At 45.4% G+C, this 22,355-nt stretch overlaps 2 protein-coding genes and 1 long non-coding RNA gene across 6 annotated transcripts in view; 2 read left to right on the forward strand and 1 right to left on the reverse strand.

The window, feature by feature from the left end:
- SLC33A1 (solute carrier family 33 member 1) overlaps positions 1–6,931 on the reverse strand; it is a 31,460-nt gene extending 24,529 nt beyond the window's left edge. For all 3 annotated transcript variants that reach the window (XR_012646772.1, XM_075003887.1, XM_075003888.1), the window contains exons 1-3: positions 6,158–6,931; positions 1,310–1,500; positions 377–561 (exon numbers count right to left, since the gene is read on the reverse strand). Coding sequence is in view for 2 of the 3 variants with exons in the window: in XM_075003887.1 (XP_074859988.1) it covers positions 377–561; positions 1,310–1,500; positions 6,158–6,926 (1,145 nt within the window). In the remaining variant the exon portion in view is untranslated. The remainder of the gene's footprint in view (positions 1–376; positions 562–1,309; positions 1,501–6,157) is intronic.
- A 593-nt stretch (positions 6,932–7,524) lies between these two features.
- On the forward strand, positions 7,525–13,266 carry LOC142018258 (uncharacterized). The gene is made up of 3 exons (XR_012646773.1): positions 7,525–7,663; positions 11,084–11,295; positions 12,184–13,266. It is a non-coding gene; the product is annotated as an uncharacterized LOC142018258 (long non-coding RNA).
- Positions 13,267–16,299: 3,033 nt separating this feature from the next.
- The window catches only part of GMPS (guanine monophosphate synthase), a 64,254-nt gene continuing 58,198 nt past the window's right edge, over positions 16,300–22,355 (forward strand). For both annotated transcript variants that reach the window (XM_075003965.1, XM_075003966.1), the window contains exon 1: positions 16,300–18,457. In XM_075003965.1, the coding sequence (XP_074860066.1) occupies positions 18,431–18,457 (27 nt within the window). In that variant the 5' untranslated portion in view covers positions 16,300–18,430. The remainder of the gene's footprint in view (positions 18,458–22,355) is intronic.

Raw genomic sequence — 22,355 nt, forward strand, 5'->3', positions numbered from 1 at the left:
TATTTTGAATTACTAGTCATGAGCCAGATTTTGTCATCCTTACACTGGTAAGTATAATTTGCAGAGTAAGGTACAACTCTAGGAAAGGTGGGAGACTATAACCATGTGCTGTACCTCTTGCTTAAGGCAAAAATTAGTACAATTCTGCTCTGAAATACATATGTCCAAAACTACTTGGCTTCCACAGATGTATTGGAGGGAAAAATTGGGCCATGTAAAAGAAATGTGGACAAGTTTACTGTGACAATCTTAACTTACATATTTCTTTGTGTTGGTATGTTTGAAATGTACAGCCTTCACATCATATTATTTATATATTTATTCAGAATATACAATTTTAAATAGATTTTTTTACTTTGCATGTATTTTTTTTTACCTAAAAGGCATGGCTTTGTAAAATATATTCAATGGCTGTGGACCTGCAGTGTATTTGCTGATGATCAGAGGCAACATTATCTGTAAAGGTACCATTGGAACAGCTAGTAGAGCTAAGTGTTCTTTAGGTACTCCTTCTTCCACCAACTTAAGTCCTGTTACTGCATCAGCTGCTGAGAAGCCAACCTGAAAAGCAAATATAAGGAGACTAAAAATCTGAAAGCCCATGGCAAGTTGGCTAGACTACCAAAATTAAATTTCTCCAAATATTAATAATGAATATTTGGCACTTAAATTTAACTACCATTTCTTTTCTCCCTGCTGCGGTTTACTTCCAAATACAGGGTCAATAGTGCTGCAAATTCTGCATGGGAGGACACCTGTACTTACACAAAGCTCATTGTAGCATCAAGACCATACAGAGAAAGTTAGAAGCAGCAACAAATGTCATGGTCATATGATTGCTGCTGGTAACAATGAAGACTAGCAATATAAAACTATGGAAACTTACATTGCACACTTTTGTTTGCCACAGAAATTAAAGTCTACAGTGCCACCAAATCCCAAAGACCTTGAAAATACGTAAGTATTCTCCAAATTACAGATTGGGTTTTCGAGCTCCAAATGGAAGGAAACAAAGCTTTGTCAATATATTGGAAACACAATCAGATGTTCACATCCCACAAAGAAAATCTGCTGCAACTCTTAATTTTTTTAAATGTTTTTCACATATTGTAAACAGATATCTACTTCATGTCAAAACATGAAAACAGGAAGTTTAGATAGCAGCCTTGTGTACAACTCTACTCAAATATATTATATGAATTATACACCTTTTAGATCATTCACAATGTGAAAAAAAAATCTCTTTTCTCCCACGAAAGGTGAATAGAGTTAGGAAATGCCCCACACACTATCAAGTTTATTTACTCACTTTTGCTGTTAAAATCAGGATACAGAAAGTAAGAACTGCTGGCATTCTGACTATTGAGAAAAGCAGTTTGTACGTATCAGTGATGCCCTTTGTTTCTTCTTTTGATGGTGTTAATTCCTTGTTTTCCTTTTTCAAAAGGGCAACTAAAGTGGTAGTTATTAAGAAGACAGCTCCCCAGAAAAATAGGAAATCTGAAATTAAATTACCATAATTCAAATATATCATCTACATTTTGTTAATTATCAGCTCAATAATGCTTATTCTTCAAGAATACACATCAGTGGTGAGAAGCCTGCAAGGTATATGGGGCCCACTGGCCAACTATTTATGTCAAATGCCTGTAGGCATGATTTCTCACAGCTCTCAGTGGCCTGGCTTGGCCTACATCTGAGAGAGCAGATATACAAATTACACTTAGAGACAGTATTCCATGATGATAAAATTTCAGTGCAACATACTGAGGTGATTAAGCAGTTATTAATCTAATGATCCTTATGAATCCCATTCTACAGTCATAGAAATTATGCCCAAAAAAATCACTTTTAAAGGTTTCTTGCTAATGCTACCATTTAAGGCCTTACAAAACAAAACAAAACAAACAAACAAAAAAAAACAGTCCTGTAGCATCTTACAAAGACTAACAATATTATTTAATAGGTGATGAGCTTTCCTGGGACAGATCCACTTCTTCAGATCTGGAGAATACAGATAACTGATAGAAAAAAAATGAAATAAAAACTGATGAATCAACTAAATAGTGCAGAAGGAAGGAAGCATGGGGTGGGGGAAGGGGATGAAAGAATGCCTCTACAAGCATCCATTAAGTAGGATGCCTACAGTCACTGCGAATACCAAATGGTCTTTGTAATGCATAATGTAACTGATATCTTTGTTGAGTCCAAGGTGATAAGTATCAAATTTGAAAATAAGCTCAAATGTCTCCCTTTGTGATCTGTTGTTAAAATCTTTGTTTTAAAATGCACACCATTAAGTGCTGAATACTGTGTCCTGCTAGACTGAAATGCTCACTTACCAGTTTATGAGTATTCTGATTCCTAATGTAGTATACTTAACTTGGCGGTAATGAATGAAAAAGTTATTTCTAAGCCTAAACTATAGTATACATTTTATTTCAATAAGAGATTTATATTTCTCAATGTTTAATTTTTCCTGGTTCAAATGACTAAATTTACTGAGGTAACTTTCATTTCCCACCATCATCCATTTTGGCACTCAAGGACATGATGAACAGGTTTCATTATTTTCTTAATACATCTTTACATAATAGTTACAAATCCCTTTTGTAAATAATACTGTTCACATAAACTAAGGTGACCTGAACATTTTAGGTATGTGGACCAGATATGAACCTCCAGCAGGAACACACACCCTATTCTGACAACTCTTGGAAGAAGAATAACTTGTCACAAAATCATGGTGGAAGGAACAAGAAAAATATCAGAATTAGGGAAACAAGGAAGCTGAAGGAGAGAAAATATCAGAGCGCCAAACCATAGTCCTTCCTGACTGAGCTAACCTTGTTATCCCCAGCCCTGCTCTGGTTTATTTATACCTGGCCCTGCAGATTTCCATGACCAGCACCTGATGAAGTGAGTCTGTACTCATGAAAGCTCATGCTCAAAACTTTTCTGTTAGTCTATAAGGTGCCACAGGACCCTTTGCTGATGTTACAAACCATAGAAATGTAGTTCAATTTGGTGAGTGCATACACAAGCCCTGTTGCATGTATGCAACACCTAAAGCAGTAGTAGTAGTAGGCATCCTTCAGTCTACATAGACTATGGATCATGCTGGAGTGCCTCTCCAGGCGCGAGCCTGGGCAATTTTTTTTTTTTTGGGACCCTGGGCTGCCCAGATGCCAGTGTCCCCCTCTCAGCTTTACTGATATAGTCCAAAGGAGAGGATAACCTCTACGTCTGGTACCAGCTCAGCTGCAGGAGTTGACGGGTCAATGCCAGAAGTTGGCACAGAACCGCCTTAGGACTCCCCTCTGGATTGTCTGTCAGGGTTTACTCCCTTAGCCTTGCTCCTTCCCAGGATAACCCACAGGGCAGTGGGGCAACCTAAAGCAGTACTGTCACTATATGATACTATTTCTCCTATATAAATTAGGAGTCATGAACTTTTAAGAAAAAAAAAAAAAAAGGATTTTAGTGCCTGTGTAATGGACCAGCTTGATATTGTGGAGACTGCAGTACCACATTTGTCCACAGAACACATATAGCATATGGACAGGCAGCACAACCCTCTGTTAATTCTAAAATGGAAAGCCTACCCCCAGAGGGAAGAAAAGAGTTCAGGTTCTTTAGTCTCCAACTCAAGTAGCCAATCAATGCTAAAAATTGGAGTTCACTATCAACCATAGCCACACTAGTCGTGACCCTGGAACCATTTTCAATTATGATCCTCTGATCTAGCCAAGTCCCATGCAAAGTTTAATTGCCAATGCTTAAGCTGGTCGCAGCACAGATGACACAGCTAGGCTTTACAAACTTCTGAAATACCTAGGCAATATATGTAATAAATACAGTGTACATACTTCCTGAAAAACAGAGCACCACTGAATCCAGACATGAAATGTATTGTCTGGTGCCATAGGCTGTTTGTTTTTGTTTTCAGGGTTTTTTAAGAAATCTTGTTATTTTTATTCCCACTAGTAAGTCTTGTGAGATTGTTAGCATATCTAGTCCCAAACATTCATATTTTTGGACCTACCACAAAATAAGTAACAGCATTCCCGCAAATGCTATACTGTTTATAACCTTGGGGCGGGGCGGGGGGTGGAAAATGAAGGAAAAAAGACTTGTCTAGCTGAGGATCAGATCAAAATAGCCTGAAGTTATTTTGATCTAACAGAAACAGAGAGGTAGCCATCTTAGTCTGTATACTAACAAAACAAAACAGCTGTCATGTAGCACTTTAAAGACTTAACAAAACAATTTATTAGGTGATGAGCTTTTGGGGGATAGACTCTCTTCTTCAGAGCCTACAGCTAACTAGTTAACATTGTTAACCTCTCCAGCTACGAACTCAACCTGGCAGAAGAGTACCTCTTATCCTTTGGACTTTGTTTCTGCCTCCCCTCCTTCACAAACTTAATTCAATTTTGGGATGACCTCAAGGCCTTCTTTCATCGTCTCTAAGGCTGTTTCTAAACGTCGCTTTCTCTGAAAGTGGCATGCTAATAAATGGCCTGAAATACGCTGAGGCACAGATGTAAATTCCTGGCACCTCATTAGCATAAAGTCACATGGTTTGGAGTCTGGAAGAAGCTCTTCCAGACTCCCAGTCATGTGACCTTATACTAATGAGGTGCCGGCAATTTACATCCGTGCCTCATTAGCACGGGATGCTCATACAGCGGGAATGCTGTTACTTATTTTGTGGTAGGTCCAAAAATATAAATGTTTGGGACTAGATATGCTAACAATCTCGCAAGACTTACTAGTGGGAATAAAAATAACAAGATTTCTTAAAAAACCCTGAAAACAAAAACAAACAGCCTATGGCACCAGACAATACATTTCATGTCTGGATTCAGTGGTGCTCTGTTTTTCAGGAAGTATGTACACTATATTTATTACATATATTGCCTAGGTATTTCAGAAGTTTGTAAAGCCTAGCTGTGTCATCTGTGCTGCGACCAGCTTAAGCATTGGCAATTAAACTTTGCATGGGACTTGGCTAGATCAGAGGATCATAATTGAAAATGGTTCCAGGGTCACGACTAGTGTGGCTATGGTTGATAGTGAACTCAATTTTTAGCATTGATTGGCTGCTTGAGTTCCAACACAGCAATGAACATCAGTCCGACTCACTCAATCCCCACTACTAACACCAAAGAAGAATTCTGTGTGGACTCCTCCCGATGGTAGTAGTGACAGTCTAGATTTCCATATACAATGCTTCCACAACTGTGCACAGACTGACACTATATGCAAACACCACCAAATGAAACACAATCTCAAGTGTGCTGAACACTATGCTGTGCAGAGTCTCAAAAATAACTTGGATATTAAAATCAAGCTGACTGACAAAGGAGGTGCTGTCATCATGAATAAGTCAGACTACGCACAGGATGCGGCTAGACAACTCTCCACATTTTACAGACATCTTTCCTCTGACCTCCCTTTAGAGTTCCAAAAGAAACTACACCATCTACTTAAGGAACTACCTGCCTCTGCTTGGGACCAAATTCACCCAGATACACCATCTGAGCCCCAACCCAGATTATTCTATTTGCTTCCTAAAAATCCATAAGTCTGGAAACCCAGGATGTTCTATCATTTTGGGTAGTGGCACCCTTACTACCAGACTATCCAGCTATGTAGACTGTCTCCTTAAACCCTACACCAACAGAAAGGCATCCGAAGAAGTGTGTCTGTCCCACAAAAGCTCATCACCTAATAAATCACTTTGTTAGTCTTTAAAGTGCTACATGACTGTTTTGTTTTGATCTAACAGAGTGAATCTTTAAAGTTCAAAGTAGTGCTGACTTGGACAGCTCTGAAAATTTAAATTTCTCTATGCTTATGAAAGCACAGATGATAATTCAAAGTCTCCCCACAACACTCTGCTAAACATGCCTTAACCTTGAATTTAAAAAATAACCTTTAAAGGGTAGTGACTTTCCCTCTCAGCCTCTGTGTAAAGATTGCCAATTTCACTTGCTTATTCACTAGGGTCTAGATTAAGATCACATTGCCCAAACAACCTGCAGTCAATTTTCACAGTGGAAAACATCCATACTTCTAAAACAGAGATTGAAGGTTCCAAAAATCTATTACTGCTATCACAATTTGAATTTCAATACAGTATAGATGATACCTGAAAGGGTTACAATTCCGTTAGGCTGAGGTTGAAACCGCAAATATTTGTTACAGAAGGAGGCAGATTCAAGGGCCAAGAACAAGACATTTCCCAAGAAATAACCAGCTGTTTGGCCAACAGAGTTACATGTGGAAGCATAGCCCACATTTTCACGGGACAACATAGTCAGGGCCCAGCCATCCACAGCAATGTCTTGTGTGGCAGCCAGGAACTCAAACAAAAAGAAAGTCACAGTGAGGGCCACCACATCAGGACTCTTGCCCTCCACATCCCCAAACAGGAAGTCTATCTGCGTGGACAAGTACATCATAAAAAAACCCAGGATGTACTGAGTGGGCACAAGCCAGGACTTTCGACGGCCAAAGCTCTTGAAGTAGACTGCATCCACCAATGGTGCCCAGAGCAGCTTGAGACTGAAAGGCCAAAAGACAAAGCTGAAAAAAGCCTGGTCCGTATAGCTGACATTCTTGCTCTGCAAGATGAGCGGGATGCTGCCTGCCAGCCCCAGTGGGATACCCTGCAGCACGTAGAGAAAAAGAAGGAGCAGGATACTACCCAGTTCTGCCTGATATCCCCGGGGTACCATGCTGGATGAGAAGTTAAGCTCCTGAAGCAGTGCCTCTGTGTCATCTTCTTCCAGTCTCTCAGTGTGATTATCCAGATACGCAGCTGGTGGTGGAGGCTTGATCTCCATGTCCATGGACTGCTGGTAGCCACCAGGACGGCGCTGCCGGCTGCTGTCTTTGTAAGAGATAGTAGGGGTCATGTCGCACACGAAGTCCAGGACTGTTTTGGGGCGGGGGACCCACTGCTCCCCAACAATCTGATCGCGGCACAGTGCAGCTCTACCACTGCAGATCACTTGAGACGCAAGTCCCCAGATGGGCAAATGTAACTCTACTCCCCCGCCCCCGGCACGGTCTGTCACGGGAGGAAGCGGCTCAAATTTCCCCGCTGCGGAGGAGGGGTTTCACTTTCCTCTGCCTACCAGGCTTAGGGTGGGGAGTCTCGGCTCCCTTGACCACCGCCTTTGCCGGCAAGTGTGTGCCCTGCAGGGGAAAGGGGCCGGGAAACTCCGCTCCGCTACGAGGGTCCGCTCCTCTTGAGGATCTCCGCCCTCCAGCACCTGCACCCAACTGCCTACCAACCCTCTCCCAGGGAATGATCACTGGGCTTCCGCGTAGTACTTCCGGCTCCCGTACCCGGCCGGGTCCGTCCTGTAATGGCTCCCCCGGAAATATTCGCCAGCACGAAGCTTCCTGCGAGTGGAAGAGAGCGGAAATCCCGCGGCCGCAGCTCCTGGCAGGCGTGGTCCCACTCTATTGGTGGGAGGCGGGTGACGTCTGGGAAAACGAGACCACTGTGTTGCATCCCAATCTCTGGCCCGGAGCAAGGCAGCGCGCTGGAGCTGATCCCCGCTCGGTGGCAGCGCCCCCTGTGGCCGCGTGCTAGAGTTGATCCCCACTCCGCGACAGCGCCACCGCTACATAAGAACGTAAGAAGGTAAGAATGGCCGTACTGGGTCAGACCAAAGGTCCATCCAGCCCAGTATCCCGTCTGCCGACAGTGGCCAATGCCGGGTGCCCCAGAGAAGGAGAACAGAAGACAATGATCAAGTGATTTATCTCCTTCCATCCATCTCCTGCCCTTGTACTGAAGGCTAGGGCACCATACTTTACCCCTGGCTAATAGCCATTTATGGACCTAACCTGCAAAAATTTATCGAGCTCTTTTTTAAACCCTAATAGAGTCCTGGCCTTCACAGCCTCCTCCGGCAAGGAGTTCCACAGGTTGACTGTGCGCTGTGTGAAGAAAAATTTCCTTTTATTAGTTTTGAACCTACTACCCATCAATTTCATTTGGTGTCCCCTAGTTCTTGTATTATTATGTATTATTATTTTTCTATATTCACTTTCTCCACACCATTCATGATTTTATATACCTCTATCATATCACCCCTCAATCGCCATTTTTCCAGACTGAAAAGTCCCAGTCTCTCTAGCCTCTCCCCATATGGGACCCGTTCCAAACCCCTAATCATCTTGGTCGCCCTTTTCTGAACCTTTTCTAATGCCAATATATCTTTTTTGAGGTGAGGAGACCACATCTGCACACAGTACTCAAGATGTGGGCGTACCATAGTTTTATATAGGGGAAGTATGATATCTTTTGTCGTATTATCTATCCCTTTTTTAATAATTCCTAACATCCTATTTGCTTTACTAACTGCCACTGCACACTGCGTGGATGTCTTCAGAGAACTATCCACTATAAATCCAAGATCCCTTTCCTGATCTGTCGTAGCTAAATTTGACCCCATCATGTTGTACGTGTAATTTGGGTTATTTTTTCCAATGTGCATTACCTTACACTTACCTACATTAAATTTAATTTGCCATTTTGCTGCCCAATCACTCAGTTTGCTGAGATCTTTTTGTAGTTCTTCACAATCCCTTTTGGTTTTGACTGTCCTGAACAGCTTGGTGTCATCTGCAAACTTTGCCACCTCACTGCTTACCTCATTTTCTAGATCATTGATGAACAAGTTGAACAGGATCGGTCCCAGGACTGACCCCTGGGGAACACCACTAGTTACCCCCCTCCATTGTGAAAATTTACCATTTATTCCAACCCTTTGTTTTCTGTCTTTTAACCAATTCCCGATCCATGAAAGGATCTTTCCTCCTATCCCGTGACCGCCGAATTTACATAAAAGCCTTTGGTGTGGGACCGTGTCAAAGGCTTTCTGGAAATCTAGGTATATTATGTCCACTGGGTGCCCCTTGTCCGCATGTTTATTAATCCCTTCAAAGAATTCTAATAGATTGGTTAGACATGACTTCCCTCTGCAGAAACCATGCTGACTTTTGCCCAACAATTCGTGCTCTTCTACGTCCCTTGCAATTTTATTCGTTACTATTGTTTCTACTAATTTGCCTGGTACTGATGTTAGACTTATCGGTCTATATTTGCCAGGGTCTCCTCTGGAGCCTTTTTTAAATATTGGCGTTATATTGGCCGTCTTCCAGTCATTGGGTACCGAAGCGGATTTAAAGGATAGGTTACAAACCACTGTTAATAACTCCGCAATTTCACATTTGAGTTCTTTCAGAACCCTTGGGTGAATACCGTCTGGTCCTGGAGACTTGTTACTATTCAGCTTATCAATTAGCATCAAAACCTCTTCTAATGTCACTTCCATCTGGGAGAGTTCCTCAGATTTGTCACCTAAAAAGGCTGGCTCAGATTTAGGAACCTCTGTAACATCCTCAGCCGTGAAGACTGAAGCAAAGAAATCATTTAATCGCTCCGCAATGGCACTGTCTTCCTTGATCGCTCCTTTTATATCTTTATTGTCCAAGGGCCCCACTGCTTTTTTAGCGGGCTTCCTGCTTCTAATGTATTTAAAAAACATTTTACTATCCTTTTTTGAATTTTTGGCTAGCAGTTCCTCAAAATCTTTTTTGGCTTTTCTTACTACATTATGGCCGTGTCTACACGTGCCCCAAACTTCAACATGGCCATGCAAATGGCCATTTCGAAGTTTACTAATGAAGCGCTGAAATGCGTATTCAGCGCTTCATTAGCATGCGGGCGGCAGCGGCGCTTCGAAATTGACGCGCCTTGCCGCCGCGCGGCGTGTCCAGACGGGGCTCCTTTTCGAAAGGACGCCACCTTCTTCGAAGTCCCCTTATTCCCATGAGCTCATGAGGGGCCTGCTCATGGTCCATCACGGTGGGTATCTCTTAGAGATGCGAACAGTGCCAGTGATAGGGGAAATGGTGCCAAGGACAAACGTGCTGGGAGCATGGCACCCCACCATCCCCCTGGCCCCCATAGGCTCCCCAACTTATGTACCCTCATCCTGCACCCCTTGCCACAAACCCCTGCATTGTACCTCTTCATCTCAAGCCCAGCCATACTGCATCCTTGCCCTTCCCCTTATGCCAGCAACCCTCATGCTCAGTGGCCCTCACCCAGAGGTCTCTGCCACAGATCCTTATTCCCAGGGCAATCCAACCCACAGCCCAGTTCCCTCTCTCAGCTTAACAACTACCCAGCCCCCCATATTCCTGAGGGAATTCAGCACCAAAAAGATAAAATAGTGTGTACAATATCTTATAATTCTGCAAACGTTGTCAATAAATAAGCTCCAGCAGTGGCAAGCAAAGGTCACGGGCTGCATGGAGGTGGAAGATTACTGTGCAGTCTTCCCATCCCCTGCCCTACCCTATTCTCCCACGGTGAACTCCAGAGGGTGGAATGGCCCACTAGTCATGTGACCATGCCTCCATGTGACTCCTTCCCACACCACCCCTAGCCTGAGCAAGGGACAACCCCCTCTCTGCCTCAGACCCCACCCTTTCCCTTCCCCAAAGCCCCCAATCCCAACACTGCCCAGGGGGCTAAAAGGATGCTGGTACTAGCACTCACTGGCTGTGGCAAGAGGAAGCGGAGCAATATGGCTTCATCCTACCCCGCTTGACCTGCTACTGGCTGTGTCGCTCCACTTCCCCCTGGTGCGTGTGTGTGTGTGGGGAGAGCGGGGGCAGTCATAGAATCATAGGGCTGGAAGGGACCTTAGGAGGTCATCAAGTCCAGCCCCATGCCTGAAGCAGGATAAACCTTAACTAAATCATCCCAGCCAGGACTTTGTCAAGCTGGGAGTTAAAAACCTCTAGGTCCTGCTCCCTCCCCCAGGCAATGTGGCCAGGAGTTGGGGGATTGGAACAGGCTAAGGCCACATTACTTGGGTACTTGGTCTTAGGCATGGCCAGGTGACACTCCAGTGCCGTAACTAGCTAATTTTGTGCCTGAGACAGGAATATAAAATTGTTCCCCCATGTTTGTAAATTCATGGTAGTTATTTTATAGAAAAAGGGAAAATAAAAACTATAATAAAAGCACATTTATTTATTATAGTTACAAGACCTCACACCTGCCCAGGACCTGAAGACACCAGCTGTATATAATCTGTCTTGAGGTTAAAGAGTAGGTGCAAAACATGCCAAGGCAGATGGAATTGAGGAGAGCACCTTGCCTGCCCAGGAGAAATGGGTAGGGCAAGAGGCACACTGAGGACCAAGTGAGCTGGCTGGCACAGACTACAGTTGAAGAGAAAGTGCACTATCAAGGTGGGGAGACAGCAAATTGGACATACTGCCTATCAGAATGACTCTGCCATGAGTAGTTAGTTACTGAGACAGATATTTTGTTTGGGAGATTCAGGCAAGGAAAGGATTGAGCTCTGTTTCCAGGTGGCCCCCTGGGGAGGAGTGTAAGAATGTTATCTGCATATTGGCTCTAGTGAGGGGGGCATTACCTACTCCAGAACCTAAAGCAGGGCAACCAAAATAGCGAGAAGAGCCATTTTTTCAAATTCAGTTACAAAATCAATACTTCAACAGCCGCAATGCATGTACATATGAGACAGTCAATTAAAAACTTCAAACCGAACTTTTATCAGTCTCTCCTTTTTTAGGGGAGGATGTGCTGGTAGCTCAGACATCTGGATATCGCCACATCCTCCCTCACTCCCAAAGAAAACCCCATCAAGGAGATATAGATATCTCATAGAACTGGAAGGGACCTTTAAGTGTCAAGCCCAGTTCCCTGCACCCATAGCAGGACCTATCACCATTCTTGACACACTTTTTTTTAATCTAACCTGCCCCAGAACCTTGAAAGATCCCCTCAAGGATTGAATTCACAACCATGGGCTTACAAGGCCATTGCACTATATTGTATGTTGAGAGAGGCAGAGAGCAGGTGTGACAACATAGGGCTTTCTCTCTTTGTAGCTCTTTGCAGACCACTTGCAATACTCCAGAGAATAAGTATTAGGCACTGGGGTATAACAATTGAGTACTATCCCTGTAAATAGTATATCACCACGGCAATGGTGTTCTCTGTTTAACAGCCAGCCAAAGCAGCAATGTGTATATGGGACTAGGCCTTAGATCTGAGACACAGTAAGTAAGCAGTTATGTGAACCTCACTGTGCCTGTGTGGTTTCTTCACAGGCTGGAGTCTCAACTGATCTGTCATACAGATAAGGAGGCAGGGAGGTGAAGTGAGTCACAGGAAGAGGCATCAGTCACACCCAGCAGGACGCACATCAGGTGATACTGGTACCCCTTTCACCCTCATGCCTGCTGCACAGACTGGCACCCATGCAGCTGGACTGCAGCTAGAAGAGCTGGCTGAGCAGGCTGCACCCTCGAGGGATCACGGTGGGGAGGAGCAGCCACAGCAACAAGTGGTTGAGATAAACAGTCGGGAGTGGCAGGGGGCAGACTGACACCAGCCTGCTTTTCCCTTCTACATCTGCTCCAGCCCCCAAAACTAACTTCTCCTGGGACCCCCACTCACCCAGGAGCTCCCAACACCTCCAAACCCAGGTTCTGTACCACGCCCTACTCACTGAGCAACCCCCTGGCATCCCCAAATCCAGCTTCTCTCCCAAACCCCACTCACCCAGCAGCCCCCAGCATTACCACAAACCAGCTTCTCCCCAGAGCCCCACTCTCCCTGCAGCCCCTGGCACCCCCAAACCCAGCCACTACACCAAACCCCACTCACCTGATAGCCCTCTGGCACCTCCAAAACCCAGCTTCTCCTCCGAGCCCCACTCACCTGGGAGCCTCAACACCTCAATAAACCCAGCTTCTCCCCCAAGCCTCACTCACCCTGCAGAACCCCAGAACCTCTACAAACCCAGCTTCTCCCCCAAGCCCCACTCATCCGGCAGCTCCGCAACACTCCACAAACCCGGCTGGGAGAAGAGATGTCGCAAGTGCCTGCAGCAGTTGCAGTCAGGGCAGGGTGAAACTGCTGCTACAGGGACAAAGACAGCTGCAGCTCCAGCAGGTAAAGGGGGCAGAGTTTGAGTGGGGGCCGCTGACTACAGCAGCCTTTGTCCCTGCAGTAGCAGCAGCCGCCAGCAGCATAACGAGCTGCAAATGGCATTTAAAGAGCCACATGCAGCTCAGACGGAGCCACCCAGCCAGCTGAGTCTCTGAGATGTGACACCTCCTCAGGATGCTGGAAATCTTTTTTCTAAGATAAATATTCCTGATATTTAAAAATATATCTGTATTTGTGCAGTCAAGTAACTAGAATTAAAAGGAAAATTTCCACAAGAGTGTGTAATATGGAAAACATTTATTTAACATTTTCGGCAAATGTATTTTGGAGTCATATCCTGAGGGGAAGGTGCTGTAAGGAATTTGAGCATAGGATGGGATCTGGGGAGCTAGGAACTTTTGAATTCTAACACTTATTCTACCAAAGATTTGTGCCATATCCTAAAGATATTTAGGCTTCTAATATACATTAATTTGAATGAAAATTCAATATATACCTGTGAAAATCAGGGTCTCTGAACCACCATCAGTAATATGGAGCTAATATGTACCTACCTCAGGGTAGGTAGATTAATTTGTTAATGTTTCCAGACGTAACTTAAATAAGTGATAAGTATTAATTGCCTCTCACTTTGAGCAGTTGTAACAATAAACACTAGGGTTGTCCCAAGATTTTGTGATAACTGTAAACTATAATCTCTCTTACTAACTAAACAGTCCTTACTAGAAATCTTGTCTTGCAGCTAGACACAATGAATAAGGACTCACTACCTTTATCAAAACAAAAAGCAGTCAAGTAGCACTTTAAAGACTAGCAAAATAGTTTATTAGGTGAGCTTTCGTGGGACAGACCCACTTCTTCAGACCATAGCCAGACCAGAACAGACTCAATATTTAAGGTACAGAGAACCAAAAACAGTAAGCAAGGAGGACAAATCAGAAAAAGATAATCAAGGTGAGCAAATCAGAGAGTGGGGGGGTGGGGGGGAAGGTCAAGAATTAGATTGAACCTTCACCTCCACCCCTCCACTCTCTGATTTGCTCGCCTTATCTTTTTCTGATTTGTCCTCCTTACTTACTGTTTTTGGTTCTCTGTGCCTTAAATATTGAGTCTGTTCTGGTCTGGCTATGGTCTGAAGAAGTGGGTCTGTCCCACGAAAGCTCACCTAATAAACTATTTTGCTAGTCTTTAAAGTGCTACTTGACTGCTTTTTGTTTTGATAGTGTATAGACCAGCACGGCTTCCTCTGTTACTATTCACCTTTATCAAGTGCATCTTATAACTTAAAATGCCTACTCCATACTATTTAGGATTCATTTCTAATAATTTCTTCAGAATCTTCAAAAGCATATGGGCTGTGTCTATGCTAGGTCCCTACTACGAAGGGAGTATGGTAAGCAGGGTGTCGGGAGATTATTAATGAAATGCTGCAGTGCATATACAGCGCTTCATTAAGACAATTCTCCCCTGCGGCAACTTCAAAGTGTTAAACTTTGAAGTGCCAGCTTGAGTGTAGCCATGGCCCTTCGAAGTGCCTGGACAACTTTGAAGCTGAGGACATCCATTGGTACAGTAACCATCTTGTGGAGGGAACACAGTGATGGAACATACACTGCTGCTATTCAGAGCTGAAAACATCAGAAACGGAGGCGGGCATAAGGGACCATGTAAGTAGTCAGAGCCATGCGGTCATTTAGCTGCAGGCAGGTGAGCACTGTGGTAGATGGGCTCATGGATATTATGGTTTTGAGATCTTGGATAGCTATGAATCTTTGGCTATGCATCTGACAAAGTTGGCTGTTGCCCACAAAGCTTATGCTGCAATATATCTGTTAGTCTGTACGTGGCCACAGGACTTCTCATTTTTATGAATCTTTGGTGAGGTACGTACATACAGGCTGAGATCAAATTGAGTCAGACACTGATAAATTCAAGGTTCTGTATAGGCCTTACCTTTGATTTCTGCTGGTTTATAAAGAATCCAAGCTGAGTAAGAAGACCTCTGGTCTCATTCACCATGAAAGCGGCTTCATCCCTTGATGCGCTTTTTATCAGGCAGTAATCTAGGTAAGGAGAGATGACTACATGACACTGACAAAGATAAGCCACTGCCAGCACCTGGACTTTGGAGAATACTCAAGGTGCTGAGGACAGGCTGAAACAGAGAACCTTGTATTGATAGTGTTCTGTCCCTAGTATAAATCGAAGTTACCGTCTGTGAGAAGGGTGAATGGTGATGTGCAAGTAGGCCTCTTGTAGGTGGAGGGCTGTGAACCTATCCCCATAAGCCAATGCCGGAATGAGGGTGGAAAGTGAGACCATCTTGAAATGTTGCCTGCTGTGTAATTTGTTGAGTGTGTGGGGATCTAAAATGGTCTCCAACCCCCTGTCCTTTTTTGTGAGAAAATACTTGGAATAGAACCCCCTTCCCCAGAATTCCTGGGGTACCCTCTCTATGGCTCCAAGAAGCAGAAGACAATGGACTTCCTGCTGTAACAAGGTCTTGTCTGAAGGGTCCCTGAAGAGGGATGGGGTGTGGGGGTAGAAATGAAAGACATAGTATATTCCATCTGGATTATTTCCAGCACCCAGTGGTCCAATGTTATGGACTGCCACTGTGTCAGGGAGGGGCAGAGAGAGTGGGTATAAAGATGGCACTGTTGTGATGGGACTGGATTGAGGGGGAGGTTTTGCAGGCCGTCAACCCCACCTTCATACCCGCTGTTTGGAGGCTTGAGCAGTGGCGTGGTGAGCTTGGTTGGAGTGTCTCCTCTGGGGCTGCTGCCTAGGTATAACATCCTCATATTGTCTCTGTGGAGGAAGGCTGTGATGCCCATATTGGCCGTATCTGTTGCAGTCATTTGGGGTACACCATTAATGGCAGTAAGGCAGTGTATACATGCACAGGGTGTGCAATGTTGTCCTGGAATCCTTGGCGGTGTGAAGAATTTTATTGGTATTTGATGCAAACAGCTTTTGCTTATCAAAGGGGAGGTCCTCCACCTTTGACTGGAGCTCATGGGGCACCCCTGCGGTCTGGAGCCAGGATGGCCTTTGCATGACCATTGCTATTGTGGTTATCCTAGCTGCAGTGTCTGCCATCTCGAAGGCAGTTTGCAGAGCTGTACAGGTAATAGTATGTCCCTCATGATTATTGCTCTGAGGATGGGTCTCTTTGGTTCAGGGGTATGTTCAGTGAATTCCCCCAATTTATTCCACAATTTCAGCATTCACAAAACTATTCAGAACATTAAACAGAAGGCCAGAATTTTTATTATGTAACATTAGTGCAATCAGAACAAAAAAAAAGATATATGTTAAGTAGTATGTTAACATTAGCTCAGGTACTGAAAGTAAGAGTAGAGCCCTGATTTTAATAGTAGTAATCTGCAATACACAACCGTAATCTTACAAGTACTTGTGATTCTCCTCTTACAATCTTGTTAAAACTTCGTACCAAATCTTTCAAGTCCAACACAATATAAATTCTTCATGGCACAGCAACTTCGGGATCTTGGCTTGTAACTGTACACCAGCTGTTGTGGGTTGCTTATCAGCCTTCACTAAGTAGCAAGCAACAGACTCAACTATGATGGGCCAATACTAGGCTACTGAGAATGTGTGAGCACCCAGACCCTGGCCCCAAGCAGCAAACTCAGGTGTCAATCTTTTGAAGCTACTCCACAACACATTTTAACCATCTCAGAGGAGGTAGCCCTGTTAGTCTGTAGCTTCACGTGAAACAAGCAGTTCTGTAGCACCTTAAAGATGAACAAATTTATTCATTACATTTTAACTTTATTTACATGCACAACTGCACCCAGTGATGTGAAGTAACTTCTTTATCTCAAGTTCTGATACCTAATGATGCATTGTTCTACAAATATCAGCCGTGTTAGTCTGTATCAGCAAATACTACAAGAAGTTCCTGTGACACCTTACAGACCAACAAAACAAAAAACAGTCAAGTAGGACTTTAAAGACTAGCAAAATAGTTTATTGGGTGAACTTTCATGGGACAGACCCACTTGGTCTGAAGAAAGCTTATGAAAGCTCACCTAATAAACTATTTTGCTAGTCTTTAAAGTGCTACTTGACTGCTTTTTGTTTTGATAGTGTATAGACTCGCACGGCTTCCTCTCTGTTACTACTTACAGACTAAGAGTTATTAGACAATAGCAGAGCTAGCTGCTTTAGTGTGTATCTTAACAAAACAGCAGCCATGTAGCACTTTAAAGGCTGACAAAATAATATATTAGGTGTTGAGTTTTCCTGGGGCAGACCCACTTCTTCAGATCTGGAGTTAATGCTGTACTGGAAATAACATATAAGCTTTTGTGGGCAAAGACCCACTTTGCCAGATGCATCATTCTGCAACTTTGATTTACGTATGAAGTATGATACTCGATACTTTCAATTATAAGAGTTGATATATATTTTTAAATAGAGGGGAAAATCGCTTGATGCCCCTTAAAGCCTGGCACCCTACGCGACTGCCTAGTTTACCCATTGGGTCGTCCTGCCCCTGCCTTGCCATTGCCATGTCTTTCACACTTTCGTAACGCAGTCGCCCCTGACGCTTCTCGTCGGGCAGGTGTTTAGTTGAGGGCTGCTGGCCCTGCCGCGCTCAGGCTGTTCCAGGCAGAAGTGCGGGACGTTCACCGGAGTTCGTAGCTGCGTTAGTCTCTCCTCTTCTCCCTCGGCTCTCTGCAGGCTACGGGACTGCAGAGACCCAGCCGCAGCGGCACAACGCAGCCTCTCCCTGCGGCTGGCCGGGCAGCTCAGCCCGGCAGCTGTGCTGGGGGAAGCCGCCGCAGGCAGCCGCCCAAGAGCGGTCAGTCTCCGCTGGCTACTCGGCAGCTCACCTTCAGCGCCAGCTTTGGAGGAGTCCGGCGTGACATGGCGCCTCCCGCCCTACTTTTTGCAGCCCGCGGGCGGTCAGGGGCTGAGCTACAGGCCAGGCGGAGGGGACTAACGGCGCCCGGAAACCCAGCCGGGGGAGGGGGCACGTAAGGCGCAGTGGAAGGATTAGGGGACGAGGAGCCACGAGGCCCGGCCGGGCAGCTGCTCCCCAGCTCCAGCTGGGAAGCCGGACTGCGTACAGGCCGCTCGCGGACATCCCAGTGTTCCACACAGCCGTTAACGGCCCCGCTAGAGCCGTTGGCCGAACGAGGGCGCCGAGCGGCTGCCGCGCCTCCCCCACCATTCTCCGGAAGCAGCAAGAGGAGACAGCGAGGCGGCGCCGGGCCTGGCTCCTCCCAGTGGCTGGAGAGGGGGAGCGGAGGCGCACACTGGCACGATTAGCTCATCTCGGCGGCCGCTCCTCGGCAGCCTCCCCCTGCTCCGGGCGCCCTGTCCTCGTCGCCGGCCGTGCGGCGCAGCGCCCCGGCCCCAGCCGGCTCCATGGCTTTGTGCAATGGAGACGCCAAGGTCAGTGCGGCGGGAGCCAGCGCGCCGTCCCCTTCCCCCTGCAGCCAGGGCCGCGGGGCCGCTCGCCTCAGGACACTCCCCGCGCCGGGCCTGCCAGTCTCCTCCCGGGCGCTTTGTGCGCTCGGGTGGTGGGGCTGGGACCCGTGCGCCAGGCCCTCCCTCGGGCTCGCTCCTTTTCCGCCCGCCCCGGATCGCTGGCGGCAAGACCGCGGGAGCTCGCTGCCTCCCTGATGTGCGTCCCCGGCTGGACTCCCCGCAGCGGGAGGAAGCGCCGCCCGGGGCACATGGTACAGGCAGCGGGGGAAGGGGCACGGTGCCTGGCGCTCGCAGCCTCCTGCGCAGACAGCGCCACTGGCGGGGGAAGGGGGCATCTGGCTGCTGCCTCCCCATGCGGCGCCCATGTGCTCCCCGGCCGAGGTTTTGCGCTCTCGCTGCTGCTTGCCCCCCATAAGTGCCCCTGAGGCGTTGCCTGGGCAGAGCGAGACACCCCCCCCCCAGCTCCCCGCTTCCTCTCTCTTCGGGCGCGGCAAAGAGAAGGATAAGAAACACTGGCGCCGCCGTGGTGTGAGCTGCAGGTTGGGGGAAGTCGCGTAGGTGTCCAGCCGTTGAGTTTCTGCACTGCCCAGTCCAGGCGCTTGGAGTGCGAACAGCGGAGGTGCCAGCTGCACATCCACATGCTGCCCGAGTTCGGTGGAGTCCGGGTGCCCCACTCGGCCTCCAGTGCTTTCCCCGTGTTGGTGCTTGAGACACGGGTCCACATTGCTGGACTGGGCAGGGCAACCGAGAGTCCTGGGCTTTCCTTTTCTCCATCCCTTCAGTGGGGAAGGAACCCAGGATTCCTCATCTCCAGCGTTCCCAATGTCTGTCTTTGCTCGATGGCTGTGGAGAAGTGATAATCCCATAGTGGGGACAAAATGTTGTTGTCTAAGGTAAAAGCTGCTCTTTGCTTTGCACAGCAAGTAAACTGAGTAGTATGCCTCCTCCCAGCTCTTGGGGGAGAGGTACTTTTTGCTCTCCCAGGCTTTGTTGGTGAATTTGTAGTGAAGTTATGCTTTAGTCAGGCACAGTTTCTTGGATTTGGTGTAGGGATATCTTTGGTTGCAGTTCAGTGGCAGATAGGCAAAATTAGATACTTGCACCTTTCTGGCCTTTAACTTCATGAATCCATGAAATGAAGCAGCAAAAAGTCAAATATAATGGATGTGAGCCATGGGATTTAATAGAGAGGGGAAATAGGGACTGGAAATTAACTATCAGATTTTATGGCCCCTCTGTACAGTACTGCCACAAACCACTGTCTATGAAGAGCTGCATGTGCCTGGCTCCTTTGCTGTTTCTATTACTCATAGGCCTTGAGGAGATATACAGGGCAGGAGATTCACAATGATTTCATTATAGCTCAGTTCCAGTTCAGAGGAAGTTTACTTGGGGGGTGGGGGAATTGAGTTAGCTTATTTTTAAACTCCTTTAACTAGTTTACTTATTTCTCCCAAGTATGCTAGAGTTATTATAAGCATATTAGCACTAATATATATGTAGTAGGGTCTCAACATTCGTAAGGGTTCCATGTTGAGAATCCTCGTAAATGTTGAATTTCGCAAATAGGGCAGCCTGCCCCAGGGTCCAGCGGAGGTTGCTGGCGGTCCCTGCTCCTGAGCCCTGAGGCAAGTGGCCTCTTGGCTGCTTGCGAATAATTGAATTCGTGAACATTAAGTTCGCAAATCTTGAGACACTACTGTATTTGATTCTCTCTTATTTCTTGTTTTCTTTAATTTTATTTTATCTTAACCAGAAAACAAGGTAGTTCTATTAGTATGTTTTATTTATATACAGTAAAGCCTCAAAATGCATGACTTGGAGTTGTGCTTAACTCATGTTAATGTGAGTTAAGCGCAACTTGAAATCGAGCTCCCTCCCAGCTCTGGCTCACCCACCACCCCTGCACCTGGCTTTGGCTTTGGCTCACCCCTCCCTCCTGCAGCTCTGGCTCAAGCCCCCGCTTTGCGCACGGCTCCGGTTCAAACCCCCAGGCATGCGGCCATGGTTCAACCCCCACAGCCCCAGCTGAACTACCCCCTGCTTCCCTGGAGCCCTAACCTATCCCAGGCTTGACCCTTCTGCCCCCCTCCCATGGCCCCAACCCACCACCAGGCATAACCCTCCCCAACTGCCCCCCCACCCAAGGACTTACCCTTTCAAATGGAGCTTTAGATGTTCCTGCTGCTTCTGGGGCTGCAGAATATGTGTTCTACCAGGGAAAAAGCCGCCCCGACTTACGCGAAATTTGAGTTACGCAAGGCTGCATGGGAACTCAACCCTGGTATAAATAGAGGCATTACTGTAGTGACTTTTATCCTGCACAATCCCATACGGATTTAAAAATGTTGGTCCAAGTTCTGCGACTAGATCCATGTGAGAGGTGCTTGTGCAGGCTCCATTGACTTCTTTGGAGAGCAGGGCTTCTGTATTTGCAGCAGTGGGATGTGTGTGAATTCTCATAAATGGAATGCCTCTTCTAATGATTCAGGGCCACACTTTGGCGGTAAATAACACTTAGCATAGTCAAAAACAAGTATCAGAGGGATAGTAAAAACAACAAGAAGTGGGTCTGACAAACTGGGTCTTTGCCCACAAAAGCTTATTCCCCCCAAAAAACTGTTAGTCTGTAAAGCGTCACAGGACTTCTCGTTCATATAGCAAAGACAGGATTTCATGAAATCTAATAACATTCATGAGAGCTCAAGTCAAAGTGAGTTTACTTGGTTTTGTCTCTGATGGATTCACTTTTATAAACAAAGGTGTGGTGTACATGTAAGTTTTATGGGTACAACACTATTTGTTAGGGAGTGAGGTTTTTTTTGCTGACATAAGTACACCATTATAAATGTACGTTATACTGTAACATCTTATTTTAGTTTCCAAATCAGAATAAGCTATGCTAGTGTTACTGTGTCCATACTGGGTTTGAGTATTTTTTCATTTGAAACCAGTAAAAGTAAATCAGCAAATGTTCTGATGTGAACAGTCCCAAAAGGGGGGTAACTTATGGGCCTGTTTCATTTATGTATATTTAGAAAAAATTCAAGTGTGACACGATCATTGGATAGGTGTTTTTGTATTGTACTTTTTAAAAATCAAAATATGTATTTTTATAGCTTTCTTAACCAGAACAAAACCATTAGCTTGAAAAGACTGGACCACAAATCAGTTTTGTTTTTTTTTAAGCCTCTGACTTATGTGGGAGCTATGAGTGTTAGCATCTGTCAGGCAACTTATTCAGACATCTGAATACAGATATAAACTTTACACGTTCAAGTCTGGGTGGGTTTCTTTCTTTCTTTTTTTTTTGTTTGTTTTTTTGGTCTGAGTTGCTCAGAAAATCAGATTTGCTGCATACATTTAAAGTTGGGTCAATAGAAGTTTTGCAATATGCAATGTATGTATAAAAGGTTTGATGTTTCAGAGACTGTTAGGATGATTGTGTGTGTATATGTTATTATAGAATAGTATTCAGAAACTGAGAGAAGTTGATGAGTAAGACATTTGTAATTGATTTGTATATTTATGTACTTAAGTAGCAATTAATGTTTTCTGTACGTTAATTAATATCAATTAATAGCATGGTATTGTTTTTTTAATGAAATAGAACAGTTCTAAACTGCTACAAAAATGTTTCAGGACTGGTATTAATACCACTGAGAGAGGTAATATAGGGCAGTTTGGAGAGGGATTCCAGCAAAACAAACTAAAAAACCCCCCAAAACTTAACTTCATAGGGCTGTAACTGTTGATGATGAAGTAATTTCAGTATATTGTTTAATTTTGAATTTCAGCTTTGTGTCTCCGGACTCAATTCTTAGAATTTTTGGTCTGTGAAATTGCTAGTAAATTAAAGTCA

The sequence above is a fragment of the Carettochelys insculpta genome, chromosome 10 (assembly GCF_033958435.1).
Source record: "Carettochelys insculpta isolate YL-2023 chromosome 10, ASM3395843v1, whole genome shotgun sequence".
NCBI classification, from domain to species: domain Eukaryota; kingdom Metazoa; phylum Chordata; order Testudines; family Carettochelyidae; genus Carettochelys; species Carettochelys insculpta.